The sequence below is a fragment of the Bufo gargarizans genome, chromosome 4 (genome assembly GCF_014858855.1).
Source record: "Bufo gargarizans isolate SCDJY-AF-19 chromosome 4, ASM1485885v1, whole genome shotgun sequence".
Taxonomy (NCBI): Eukaryota; Metazoa; Chordata; class Amphibia; order Anura; family Bufonidae; genus Bufo; species Bufo gargarizans.
The window spans coordinates 462,338,747-462,352,326 of record NC_058083.1 but is presented as its reverse complement, the minus strand read 5'-3'; the positions used below and the strand labels follow the sequence as shown (position 1 = coordinate 462,352,326).

At 44.0% G+C, this 13,580-nt stretch overlaps 1 protein-coding gene across 1 annotated transcript in view; it reads right to left on the bottom strand.

Moving 5' to 3' along the window:
- Window positions 1-3,748: 3,748 nt before the first annotated feature.
- LOC122936288 (retinol dehydrogenase 7-like) overlaps window positions 3,749-13,580 on the bottom strand; it is a 53,682-nt gene continuing 43,850 nt past the window's right edge. Inside the window, exon 4 of the mRNA XM_044292417.1 lies at window positions 3,749-4,201. Within this exon, the coding sequence (XP_044148352.1) occupies window positions 3,872-4,201 (330 nt within the window). The 3' untranslated portion in view covers window positions 3,749-3,871. The remainder of the gene's footprint in view (window positions 4,202-13,580) is intronic.

Sequence of the window (13,580 nt, the reverse complement as noted above, 5' to 3'; positions counted from 1 at the left end):
CTGTTGTTCTGTCAGGTCTATTGGTTAATACTAAGTCCAAAATAGAGGGGGTTCTGTGGCTCACCAGACGGTCAGTATGGATAGAGGTGCTCAATCACCGGTACACCTAAAACCGTGAGGATGTGTTAAAATGGAAAAGAATTGTGATGGTGACCACTGAAGAAGGGACCAGAAAGTGTCCCGAAACGCGTCTGGTCAGAGGAAGCAGTGAGGACCATAAGGAAATTAACAATACTAAACTGAAAATCATCGGAAGAAAATACTCGCCAAGGCGATATTCTTTCAAATTTCCCGCAGCGAGGAAGATTGGCCAATCAGGAACAACCACCGCGTGACGTCAGGCTACATCATCATCACGTGCAGCATCACGTGGTAAGGCAAGTGATCACGTGGGACGCCACGAAGGTCCTTGCAGGACGGAAGACGCTGTAACGAACTGAATAGGGGTAAAGTAAACTACATCTTCTTGTATTATTTCTCCATAAATACAACATATGTACTCTGCCCACAACAACGGCAAAGCACTGAAATATATCGGGATAATTATCATCCAATTTCAAGTGAATTGGAAAATTGCCAGGAGAGTCGCTCTCTCTTTAAAAGGCGGACACCAACACTTGAAAACCCGGTGAATACAGGACCAAATACTGGTGTATTCATAATAACATCGACTCCTCATCATCATAATATATGAACATTATCTACATGGTGTATGTTTTTATCAACACATTTTTTAAGAATAACTGCATGTTATAAATTACCTTTGTTGTGCACAACGTATTTTACTCATTGAGCACATTTTTCAACTTTTTCAATTTTTTGCACGGCACTTTTTTCTTAAAATATATTTTTTCATATTTTTTCATAATATATTGGACCTTATATGCGAGCTTGCACATTCTTTAAGAATATCACTATTTAACTAAAGACAGTCATCAATTACTATTTAGCCTTCTTGTGGATTGTAAATTCGCTGATTTCAGGACCTCCTTGAAGAACTCTTTTAAACATCTATGGACATTATTTTTCAATTCTAGGGAATCCCTGTTTAACAATACCCAATGAAATATATATTTCGTACTGAATAATACCAAGAACAGTTACTTTGATCAGAATATATAATATACTTTATATACATATAGGATCTCTTATATTTTTATAACTTTTATGAAATTCAAATAATATTACTAATTATTTTATAGAACAATAAAAATCCTTCCATTCTATCCAAATGCGAGTGTGCCATCACAATTCTTTTCCATTTTAATACTAAGTCCAGCATGACGTCCCTCTAGTCGGGTCATGAACCAGTTGGGAAAGCTAATTGTCTTTGGTTATTGCCAAGAACCTGTTTCCTTTATGAGATGTACAGGTTTTATGTTCCCAGTCTATATCTGGGTAGTTAAAGTCCCCCATAATAACGACCTCATTATGATTTGCCGCCTCGTCTATCTCATTTAGTAGTAGATTTTCTGTGGACTCTGGTATATTAGGTGGTTTATAATAAACTCCTATTAGTCATTATTGTTTTTGCCTCCATGTATTTCTACCCACAGTGACTCCACATGTTCATATCCCTCACTTATATCTTCTCGGACTGTGGGCTTTAGATTGGACTTTACATAAAGGCAGACACTTTACTCTCCGGTTTTGACGATCCTTTCTAAACAGACTGTAACCCTGTACATTAACTGCCCAGTCATAGCTATCATCCAGCCATGTCTCAGTTATTCCCACTATATCATAGTCCTCCTCACACATCACTAATTCCAGTTCCCCAGTTTTATTAGTCAGGATTCTGGCATTAGTATACATACATTTAAGAGGTTCATGTATATTTTTTACCCTACACCTTTTCTTCTCAACTGTTCTAGTCCCTCCTTCCATTGCTCCCTCAGTCCCACTACCTTGCTTATGGTCTCTATCTGCACTATCTTCCTATCCTATAATGTAATTACACTGCCCTCAGTCCCTAGTTTAAACACTCCTCCAACCTTCTAGCCATCTTCTCCCCCAACACAGCTGCCCCTTCCCCATTGAGGTGCAGCCCATCCCTACGAAAGAGCCTTTAGCTGACAGAGAAGTCGGCCCTGTTTTCCAGGAACCCAAACCCCTCCTTCCTACACCAGTTCTTGAGCCACTTGTTAACCTCCCTAATCTCCCGCTGCCTTTGTTGTGTGGCTAGAGGTACAGGTAGTATTTTGGAAAATACTACCTTTGAGGTCCTTGCCCTAAATCCATAAAATCATTTTAAAGGACGCTCCACCAACCTCTAACTTTCTCATTGGTTCCAATATGGACCAAGACTGCTGGATCTTCTCCAGCCCCTCCCAGTAATCTGTCAACCCGATCCGCAATGTTTCGAACTCAAGCACCAGGAAGACAACACACCGTTCGATGATCCCGGTCTTTGTGACAGATTGCCCTTTCTGTTCCCCTAATAATTGAGTCTCTCACTATCAGCACCTGTCTGGCCTGCCCTGCTCTCCTGGTTCCCTGCTTACTGGAGCCGACATTCCCCTGACTGGCAGAAGAAGTGTCCGGCTGCAGCAGTGCTCTCTCTGAACCGACATCCCCCTCATCTGCCTACCTTGCAAACTTGTTGGGGTGTGTCAGATCAGGGCTAGCCTCTCTGGCACATTTCCCTCTACCCTACTTTCTAACTGCTATACAGTTTCTGTCATCAGAAAAATGGGTAGTAACCTGGCTGACATTAGCGATGTGTTAATTATGTGCTTATTAGTCCTATGTCACTATGTGCCGCCGTTATTTATAAAAACAAACTTTTATAATATGCAAATGAGCCTCTAGGAGCAGGGGGGGGGGGCGTTGCACCTGCTCCTAGTGGCTCTGTTGGCTCACCTCTATCCACACCCTTCTACACTTGATTGACAGGGCCAGGCCAGCATTGGTCTCCTGTCTGCCGGGGAAATCTTGCGCCTGCGTCGTCCCGTTCAGTATTCAGCGCAGGCGCAATGAAGGAAGGACACTCGCCGGCTTCCTCACTGCGCCTGCGCTGAATATGCCACAATGAGGATCCGGAGCCGGCGGGCGTCCTCCCCTCACTGCGTCTGCGCCGAATTCTCTATGGGACGGCGCAGGTGCGAGATTTCCCCGGCAGACTGGAGACCAATGCTGGCCTGGCCCTGTCAATCAAGTGTAGAACGGCGTGGAAAGAGGTGAGCGAACTGAGCTTCTAGGAGCAGGTGCAACGCCCCCCCCCCCTGCTCCAAGAGGCTAATTTGCATATTATAAAAGTTTGTTTTTCTAAATAACGGCAGCACATAGTGACATGGGACTAATATAGTTATGGACAGCTGACATTAGCACATCGCTAATGTCAGCCAGGTTGATACCCATTTTTCTGATGACAGAAACCCTTTAAGAGGTTTATGTATATTTTTTACCCGACATCTTTCATTCTGAACTGTTCTAGTTCCATTAAAGTGGTTATCTAATTACTAATGTAAAAAATGAAAATCAGACATAATCTAGTACATGACAATCGCTATCTAACAAAGCTAGATCCCGCCCTGTATCTCACATGGATCCAGAGATCTCCACATTCATTTCTCTGCTAAATTTATATCAAGCTGACAGCAATGGGATGTGTCCTTTCTGCTGCCGCTAAGGGGACGTGTCTCAGCTCTCCTTATCACAGCTCAGGAGGCAGTTGAAGGATGAAACGGAGCATGTGCGGCCATCTCAGTGAGCAGGACAAAGAAATAAGAAAAAGACAAACAGCAGGTGGCGCTATACAGATACATTTTATTGAATAACTCAGTGGCTATGCTAAAGATTTAATTACACGCAATTACACAAGTTTGAAAACTGTAGAATATTTTTCGTGGGACAACCCCATATTTAATAATTAATATATTATAGATAAAGTTTTATCAAAAAGAAGTGTTGGAAGCCATAAATATAAGTAAACAAGAACCTTTTCTACAAAGTTGGCAACGAGATAACGAGCTTTTGGAGTAGGTGATGTGAGAGCATCTACAATGGCGTCCACAACCTCATAGCTGTTTTTGCTGCCGTCATCAAGTGTCTTATTTACTAAGTATGTTGCACCTTCTATGAACTCCTTACTGTAGATCTTCTTTGCCTCTGCAGGAAGGGAATCCCAGAGTTTTTCTGCATTATCATGGGGTTGGAGATTTGTGGCTGGAGTATAATTGCCAGGCTCAATAATACATACCTGCAAGCAAATGTAAGAAATAAGAGAATTAAAGTAGCGCCTGTTGTGCCTTTTCATAGGTAAATGCATTGATATCCAATTCATTCTAGTCAAGATGAATGTGCATTGCCTTTAAGAGCCATGCTCAACCATAGTTACAATTTTGTATGTCTTGAGTAGGCCAAAGTAAGGTCGTACAAAGGTTTCTACTCTTCAGTGTTATTCTTCTCATGAATGTACCAGTCTGAGAGGAGGCCTCCTTGTCTACTTTAAAATTTATGACGGGAGATAAAGATAAGCTCTATGCAGCTAATTACATATACAATTAGGAATTTATTAAAGAAGCAAAATATATAATATTCATGTATTCATTTAATGAGCCTTAGTCCTTAGCATAAGACAATCAGTAGAACATATAATATATATTATATTATATTGTTATATGTTATGAAAAAATGTATCCAGTATATTATATATTTCTCATTAGGAGAATATTCGTCTCTAAAAGAGTGTCTGTGAAGATGTGTGTTTTGTAACAATTATTCAAATTTTTGGTATGACAGGAGGTACTGATATCTCTGTGAGAAAACAAGGCCATTCAAGTTATTTATGATATTTAAACCAACAGTGTGAGAAACATTTAGAGAGATGCCTAGAGGTCTGTCTCTAATTGCTACAAGTGTCAGAATGAATCCCTATAGCTTTGAATTAAAGCTTTTAAGGTCAAATGTATATAATACGTTTATTCAGACTTACATAAGTTAACCCTTTATACTATGATGCAAATAGCTTACACAGCAGTGCCACCTAGGTATCAGTAGGTGACATTACAACAGTAGCAAAAGTGCATTCTGGGTAAGGTTACGATGTCACATTTTTATCAATGATCACGCCCATCCGACTAGGATTGGAAAGTTCCAAACTAGGAAGGTGTGTCTAACTGATAAGTTTGTGATCATAAACCATACACAGGGGAAGACAAGGGAACACACAAGAAAGGGAGGAGAAGGAGACAAGTTGAGCTCTCTAGAGGTGTCTATCAGGATGAAGGCCATGGTTAGATGCGCTATGATGGACCACCCAGCTTTCCTAGGAGCAGAAGTGAGATTTCTACTAGGACTTAGTAAGAGACACAGAAAATGATATTTCATTTTATTAAGACTAATTTGATAGTGTGGGTGAAATTATACCATCTAGATTGGCAAATAAATTAATTAACCACTTCAACCCCGCTAGCTGAAACCCCCTTAATGACCAGGCCACTTTTTACACTTCTGCACTACACTACTTTCACCGTTTATTGCTCGGTCATGCAACTTACCACCCAAATGAATTTTACCTCCTTTTCTTCTCACTAATAGAGCTTTCATTTGGTGGTATTTCATTGCTGCTGACATTTTTACTTTTTTTGTTATTAATCGAAATTTAACGATTTTTTTGCAAAAAAATGACATTTTTCACTTTCAGTTGTAAAATTTTGCAAAAAAAAAGACATCCATATATAAAGTTTTCGCTAAATTTATTGTTCTACATGTCTTTGATAAAAAAAAATGTTTGAGTCAAAAAAAATGGTTTGGGTAAAAGTTATAGCGTTTACAAACTATGGTACAAAAATGTGAATTTCCGCTTTTTGAAGCAGCTCTGACTTTCTGAGCACCTGTCATGTTTCCTGAGGTTCTACAATGGCCAGACAGTACAAACACCCCACAAATGACCCCATTTCGGAAAGTAGACACCCTAAGGTATTCGCTGATGGGCATAGTGAGTTCATAGAACTTTTTATTTTTTGTCACAAGTTAGCGGAAAATGATGATTATTTTTTTTTTCTTACAAAGTCTCATATTCCACTAACTTGTGACAAAAAATAAAAACTTCCATGAACTCACTATGGCCATCACAAAATACCTTGGGGTGTCTTCTTTCCAAAATGGGGTCACTTGTGGGGTAGTTATACTGCCCTGGCATTCTAGGGGCCCAGATGTGTGAGAAGAAGTTTGTGTCACGGAATGTGTACAGGTAACAAGGCAAAGCAACATGTATAAACGACTCGCTGGATCCAAAAACTAAGGAACCAAGGGAGACCCCTGCAGAAGACCTGGCACTTTCCCTGGCTGCTCAGCCTATGCAAAGATCCTAATGGTGGAGGTTTGCATATCCACGAACCTTGACTATAAAGCCCTGAGCACCCTACTATAGTGAGGGGACACGACCACCGGCTCCCTACACAAGACACGGAGGGAGTCAGGGTCATCTGGGATCCAGCAAACAGATATTAACATATAAAAGTACACTTAGCTTTGAAGCAAACAGGAGGACAGATCAGCGTGCACACACACTCCAGGAAGAAATATAAGCCGCCCAGAAAAGCATTCTGGGGAGGCATTTAAAGGGAAGCAATTAAGACATGACAGCTGAGAGAGGCTGACGAGAGGAGGAGCTGAATACCACAACACAGAAATTCAAGGAGGAGGTTCTGAAAGGCCTCTGTCAGAGCTTCTCAGCTGTCTGGTTGTGACAGTACCCCTCCCTCTACGAGTGGACTCCGGACACTCAGAGCCCACCTTCTCAGGATGGGACCTATGGAATGCCCTGATGAGACGAGAGGCCTTAATGTCCGTCACTGGGACCCACATCCTCTCCTCAGGACCATACCCCTCCCACTGAACAAGGTACTGAAGAGAACCGCGGACAAGACGAGAATCCACAATCCTAGAGACCTGAAATTCAAGATTCCCATCAACCATAATCGGAGGAGGAGGCAAAGGCGAGGGTACAATGGGTTGAACATAAGGTTTCAATAAGGACTTATGAAAAACATTATGGATCTTCCAAGTCTGAGGAAGATCAAGACGGTATGCAACAGGATTGATGACAGACAGGATTTTGTAAGGCCCAATAAACCTAGGACCCAACTTCCAGGAGGGAACCTTCAATTTGATATTCTTGGTAGACAACCACACCAGATCACCAACATTCAGGTCCGGACCAAGCACACGTCTCTTATCAGCCACACGCTTATATCTCTCACTCATGCTCTTTAGATTATCTTGAATCTTTTGCCAAATAGATGACAAAGACGAGGAGAATCTGTCCTCATCAGGTAAACCAGAAGACCCCTCTCCCGAGAAAGTCCCAAACTGTGGATGAAACCCATATGCACCAAAAAATGGTGACTTATCAGAGGACTCCTGACGACGGTTATTTAAAGCAAACTCAGCAAGGGACAAAAAAGAACACCAATCCTCTTGATTCTCCGCCACAAAACAACGCAGATATGTCTCCAGATTCTGATTGACGCGCTCTGTCTGGCCATTCGACTGCGGGTGGAAAGCAGAAGAGAATGACAACCGAACCCCCAAGCGAGAACAGAAAGCCTTCCAGAATCTGGAAACAAACTGCGTGCCCCTATCAGAGACTATGTCTGAAGGAATACCGTGCAACTTGACAATGTGATCAACAAATGCCTGCGCCAGCGTCTTAGCATTGGGCAAACCAGGAAAAGGGATGAAATGCACCATTTTGCTAAAACGGTCCACCACCACCAGAATCACAGTCTTCCCCGAGGAACGAGGCAGGTCCGTGATAAAGTCCATGGACAGATGTGTCCAAGGACGGGAAGGAATGGGTAAGGGAAGGAGAGGACCTGATGGCCGTGAATGAGGGACCTTGGCACGAGCGCAAGTCTCGCAGGCTGCCACAAAACCCTCAACCGACTTACGAAGCGCAGGCCACCAGAATCTCCGAGCGATGAGATCCAGTGTGGCTCTTACCCCCGGGTGCCCAGCAAGGACCGTATCGTGGTGTTCTTTAAAAATCTTGTGTCTTAAAGCGAGAGGCACAAACAACCTCCCAGGAGGACAAAGATCAGGAGCCTCTGACTGGGCTGCCTGCACCTCTGCCTCCAATTCAGGAAAAAGAGCAGAGACCACCACACCTTCAGCCAAAATGGGACCCGGGTCTTCAAAATTCCCGCCTCCCGGAAAACAACGTGATAGGGCATCTGCCTTCACATTCTTAACTCCAGGGCGGAACGTGACAACAAAATTAAACCTAGAAAAGAACAACGACCATCTGGCCTGTCTCGGGTTCAGACGCTTGGCTGACTCCAAGTAGGCCAGATTTTTATGGTCAGTAAATACGGTAATAGGGTGTCTGGCCCCCTCTAGCCAATGGCGCCATTCCTCAAAAGCCAACTTGATGGCCAACAATTCCCTATCTCCCACATCGTAATTTCTCTCTGCGGAGGAGAGTTTTCTTGAGAAAAAGGCACACGGTCGCCAATTGGCAGGAGAGGAACCCTGAGACAAGACCGCCCCCACACCCACCTCAGAAGCATCAACCTCAACTATGAAGGGTAATGAAACATCAGGTTGCACCAAGATGGGAGCGGAAGCAAAACTCTCCTTGATATCAGAAAAGGCCTTACGCGCCTCTACTGACCAAGAAGAAAAATCTACCCCCTTTCTGGTCATATCAGTGAGTGGTTTAACAATAGAAGAATAATTCAAAATGAACTTCCTGTAATAATTGGCAAAGCCCAAAAAACGCATCAGCGCCTTTTGATTCTCAGGAAGCTCCCACTCAAGCACAGCGCGGACCTTCTCGGGGTCCATGCGAAAACCAGAAGCGAAGAGAAGAAACCCCAGAAATTGAATTTCTGGAACCGCAAACACACATTTTTCCAGTTTCGCATATAATTTATTCTCCCGCAGGATGAGCAAGACCTGACGTAAATGTTCCTTATGAGTTTTGAAATCGGGAGAAAAAATCAAAATGTCATCCAAATACACCAATACAAATTTTCCCATCAAATGATAAAAAATGCTGTTCACGAAATGCTGAAAAACGGCTGGGGCATTCATCAACCCAAAAGGCATAACCAAATTCTCAAAATGGCCCTCAGGGGTATTGAAGGCCGTCTTCCATTCGTCCCCTTCTCTGACCCTGACCAGGTTGTATGCCCCTCTTAAATCTAATTTGGAAAAGACTTTAGCCCCAACAACCTGGTTAAACAGGTCCGGGATCAGAGGAAGCGGATAAGGGTCACGAATTGTGATATTGTTCAGCTCCCTGAAATCCAGACAAGGTCTTAAAGAACCATCTTTTTTCTTAACAAAGAAAAAACCAGCGGCAACAGGTGACTTCGAGGGTCGTATGTGTCCCTTTCTCAGACTCTCAGAGATATAAGCACGCATAGCGATCCTCTCAGGTTGGGAAAGATTGTATAAACGAGATTTAGGCAGCTTGGCGTCTGGGATGAGATTAATAGGGCAATCGTACTCCCTGTGCGGGGGCAAATCCTGAACTCCACTCTCAGAGAAGACATCCGAAAATTCAGAGAGAAAAGATGGTACAGTCTTAGTAGCAACCTCAGAAACAGATGTCGTGAGGCAATTCTCTCTGCAAAAGTCACTCCAACCATTTATTTGCCTTGCTTGCCAATCAATGGTGGGGTTATGTTTAGTGAGCCAGGGTAGCCCCAACACTAGAGGAGTCGGCAAACCGCTAAGGACGAAACATGACACATCCTCAACATGAGCATCACTCACAATTAAACGGATATTGTGAACTATGCCCTTTAATGATTTCTGAGAAAGTGGAGCGGAATCGATAGAAAACACAGGAATATCCTTTCTCAAAGCGCACACCTGGAAACCATGAGTTATCGCAAAGTGATTATCAATGAGATTAACCGCTGCTCCACTATCCACAAAAATCTCACAAAAAATGTTCTTGCTCTCTAGCGCCACCCTAGCCGGCAGGACAAAACGGGAACTACAAGCAAACGGAAAATCTTCAATTTCCGCCTCAATCCTGCCAATAGTAACAGACGGAACATTTTTCAAAGATTTTTTCCTCTTTGTTTCTTTATTATACCCAGAGAACTGCCTGAATCTCCTAGAGGGACAAATATTTGCCAAATGATTAATACCTCCACAACAAAAACAAACCCTCTCATGCGGGCTGAATCTTCTATTGTCAGAAGCAATCAACCCCAGCTGCATGGGCTCCTGCTCAGAAGGGGCTGACAGCGACTGAGACCCCTGCGCACAGAATGGGACCGCTGCACAGTCCTGGGACCGAGTATGACAGGAAGGAGAGATCTCTCCTCTCTCTCTAAGACGCCTGTCAATACGAACGGCCTGAGACATAGCAGAGTCCAAAGAAATAGGCCTTTCATGAAAGGCAAATGCATCTTTCAATCCCTCTGAAAGACCATGGCAAAATTGACTTCGGAGTGCAGCATCATTCCAACCAGTATCAGCTGCCCAACTCCGAAATTCTGAGCAGTATATTTCTGCGGATTGTTTACCCTGGCATAGGAGACGTAGTCTAGACTCCGCCAGAGCAATACGATCCGGATCATCATATATCTGACCCAGGGCTAAAAAGAATTCATCCACTGAACGGAGGGGCCGTGCCCCCTCCGGCAGCGAAAAGGCCCAGGACTGAGCGTTACCCCTGAGCAGCGATATAATGATCCCCACCTTCCGTTCCTCATCACCAGAAGAATGGGGAAGAAGGCGAAAATGGAGTTTGCAAGCCTCTCTAAAACGCACAAAATTCTCACTACCCCCGGAGAACGTATCCGGGAGCGAGATCTTAGGCTCAGAACAAGCTCCATGAACGCAAGCTGAACCGGTCACTTGAAGCTGAGACAAAGTCTTACGGAGGTCAGTTACCTCCAATGAAAGACCCTGGAAGCGTTCAGCCAAAAGTGAAACCGGATCCATGCTTAAGACGGTTTTGGCGGCTTATAATGTCACGGAATGTGTACAGGTAACAAGGCAAAGCAACATGTATAAACGACTCGCTGGATCCAAAAACTAAGGAACCAAGGGAGACCCCTGCAGAAGACCTGGCACTTTCCCTGGCTGCTCAGCCTATGCAAAGATCCTAATGGTGGAGGTTTGCATATCCACGAACCTTGACTATAAAGCCCTGAGCACCCTACTATAGTGAGGGGACACGACCACCGGCTCCCTACACAAGACACGGAGGGAGTCAGGGTCATCTGGGATCCAGCAAACAGATATTAACATATAAAAGTACACTTAGCTTTGAAGCAAACAGGAGGACAGATCAGCGTGCACACACACTCCAGGAAGAAATATAAGCCGCCCAGAAAAGCATTCTGGGGAGGCATTTAAAGGGAAGCAATTAAGACATGACAGCTGAGAGAGGCTGACGAGAGGAGGAGCTGAATACCACAACACAGAAATTCAAGGAGGAGGTTCTGAAAGGCCTCTGTCAGAGCTTCTCAGCTGTCTGGTTGTGACAGTTTGCAATCAAAATCTGTAAAAAATGACCGGTGAAATCCGAAAGGTGCACTTTGGAATGTGTGCCCCTTTGCCCACCTAGGCTGCAAAAAAGTGTCACACATCTGGTATCGCCGTACTCAGGAGAAGTTGGGGAATGTGTTTTGGGGTGTCATTTTACATATACCCATGCTGGGTGAGAGAAATATCTTGGCAAAAGACAACTTTTTCCATTTTTTTTATACAAAGTTGGCATTTGACCAAGATATTTATCTCACCCAGCATGGGTATATGTAAAATGACACCCCAAAACACATTCCCCAACTTCTCCTGAGTACGGCGATACCACATGTGTGACACTTTTTTGCAGCCTAGATGCGCAAAGCGGCCCAAATTCCTTTTAGGAGGGCATTTTTAGACATTTGGATCCCAGACTTCTTCTCACGCTTTCGGGCCCCTAAAATGCCAAGGCAGTATAAATACCCCACATGTGACCCCATTTTGGAAAGAAGACACCCCAAGGTATTCCGTGAGGGGCATGGCGAGTTCCTAGAATAATTTTTTTTTGGCACAAGTTAGCGGAAATTTTTTTTTTTTTTATTTTCTCACAAAGTCTCCCTTTCCGCTAACTTGGGACAAAAATTTCAATCTTTCATGGACTCAATATGCCCCTCACGGAATACCTTGGGGTGTCTTCTTTCCGAAATGGGGTCACATGTGGGGTATTTATACTGCCCTGGCATTTTAGGGACCCTAAAGCGTGAGAATAGGTCTGAAAAAAATGTCTGAATGGAGCCTTACAGGGGGTGATCAATGACAGGGGGGTGATCAGGGAGTCTATATGGGGTGATCACCCCCCTGTCATTGATCACCCCCCTGTAAGGCTCCATTCAGACGTCTGTGTGATTTTTACGGATCCACGGATACATGGGTCGGATCAGCAAAACGCATACGGACGTCTGAATGGAGCCTTACAGGGGGGTGATCAATGACAGGGGGGTGATCAATGACAGGGGGGTGATCAGGAAGTCTATATGGGTGATCACCCCCTTGTCATTGATCACCCACCTGTAAGGCTCCATTCAGACGTCCAGATGTGTTTTGCGGATCCGATCCATGTATCCGTGGATCCGTAAAAATCATACGGACGTCTGAAAGGAGCCTTACAGTGGGGTGATCAATGACAGGGGGGTGATCAATAACAGGGAAGTGATCAGGAAGTCTATATGCGTGATCACCCCCTTGTCATTGATCACCCCCCTGTAAGGCTCCATTCAGACGTCCGTATGCGTTTTGCGAATCCGATCCATGTATCAGTGGATCCGTAAAAATCATACGGACGTCTGAATGGAGCCTTACAGGGGGGTGATCAATGACAGGGGGGTGATCAGGGAGTCTATATGGGGTGATCATGGGTGATCAGGGGTTCATAAGGGGTTAATAAATGACAGGGGGGCGTGTAGTGTAGTGTAGTGGTGTTTTCTGGTACTTTACTGAGCTGCCTGTGTCCTCTGGTGGTCGATCCAAACAAAAGGGACCACCAGAGGACCAGGTAGCAGGTATATTAGACGCTGTTATCAAAACAGCGTCTAATATACCTGTTAGGGGTTAAAAAAATCACATCTCCAGCCTGCCAGCGAACGATCGCCGCTGGCAGGCTGGAGATCCACTCGCTTACCTTCCGATCCTGTGAACGCGCGCGCCTGTGTGCGCGCGTTCACAGGAAATCTCGCGTCTCGCGAGATGACGCGTATATGCGTGACTGTGCGCAGTGCTGCCACCTCCGGAACGCAAATCTGCTTTAGGCGGTCCGGAGGTGGTTAATTGATTATCTCCATATTGAGATGTAGTCTTAGGATATTGTGAGACTTCATTCTACCTGCAGAAGAATCTAGACTCATAATTTAGCAAAGCAGTAAATGATTGCATATATATATATATATATATATATATATATTGATAGAACATTCTTCGCCAAGCTAATTGATGGATTCCCACAGGAAAGACTTATTTCAAGTCCTTCCCATTTAAGATATGGTCTAGGAAAGATCCTAGATCCCTGTTATTTGTCTTAATGGTCTTACCAAAGTTATATGTGTGAAAATAGTCCAGGATGGGGCAGAAGGATACATTTATCTCTT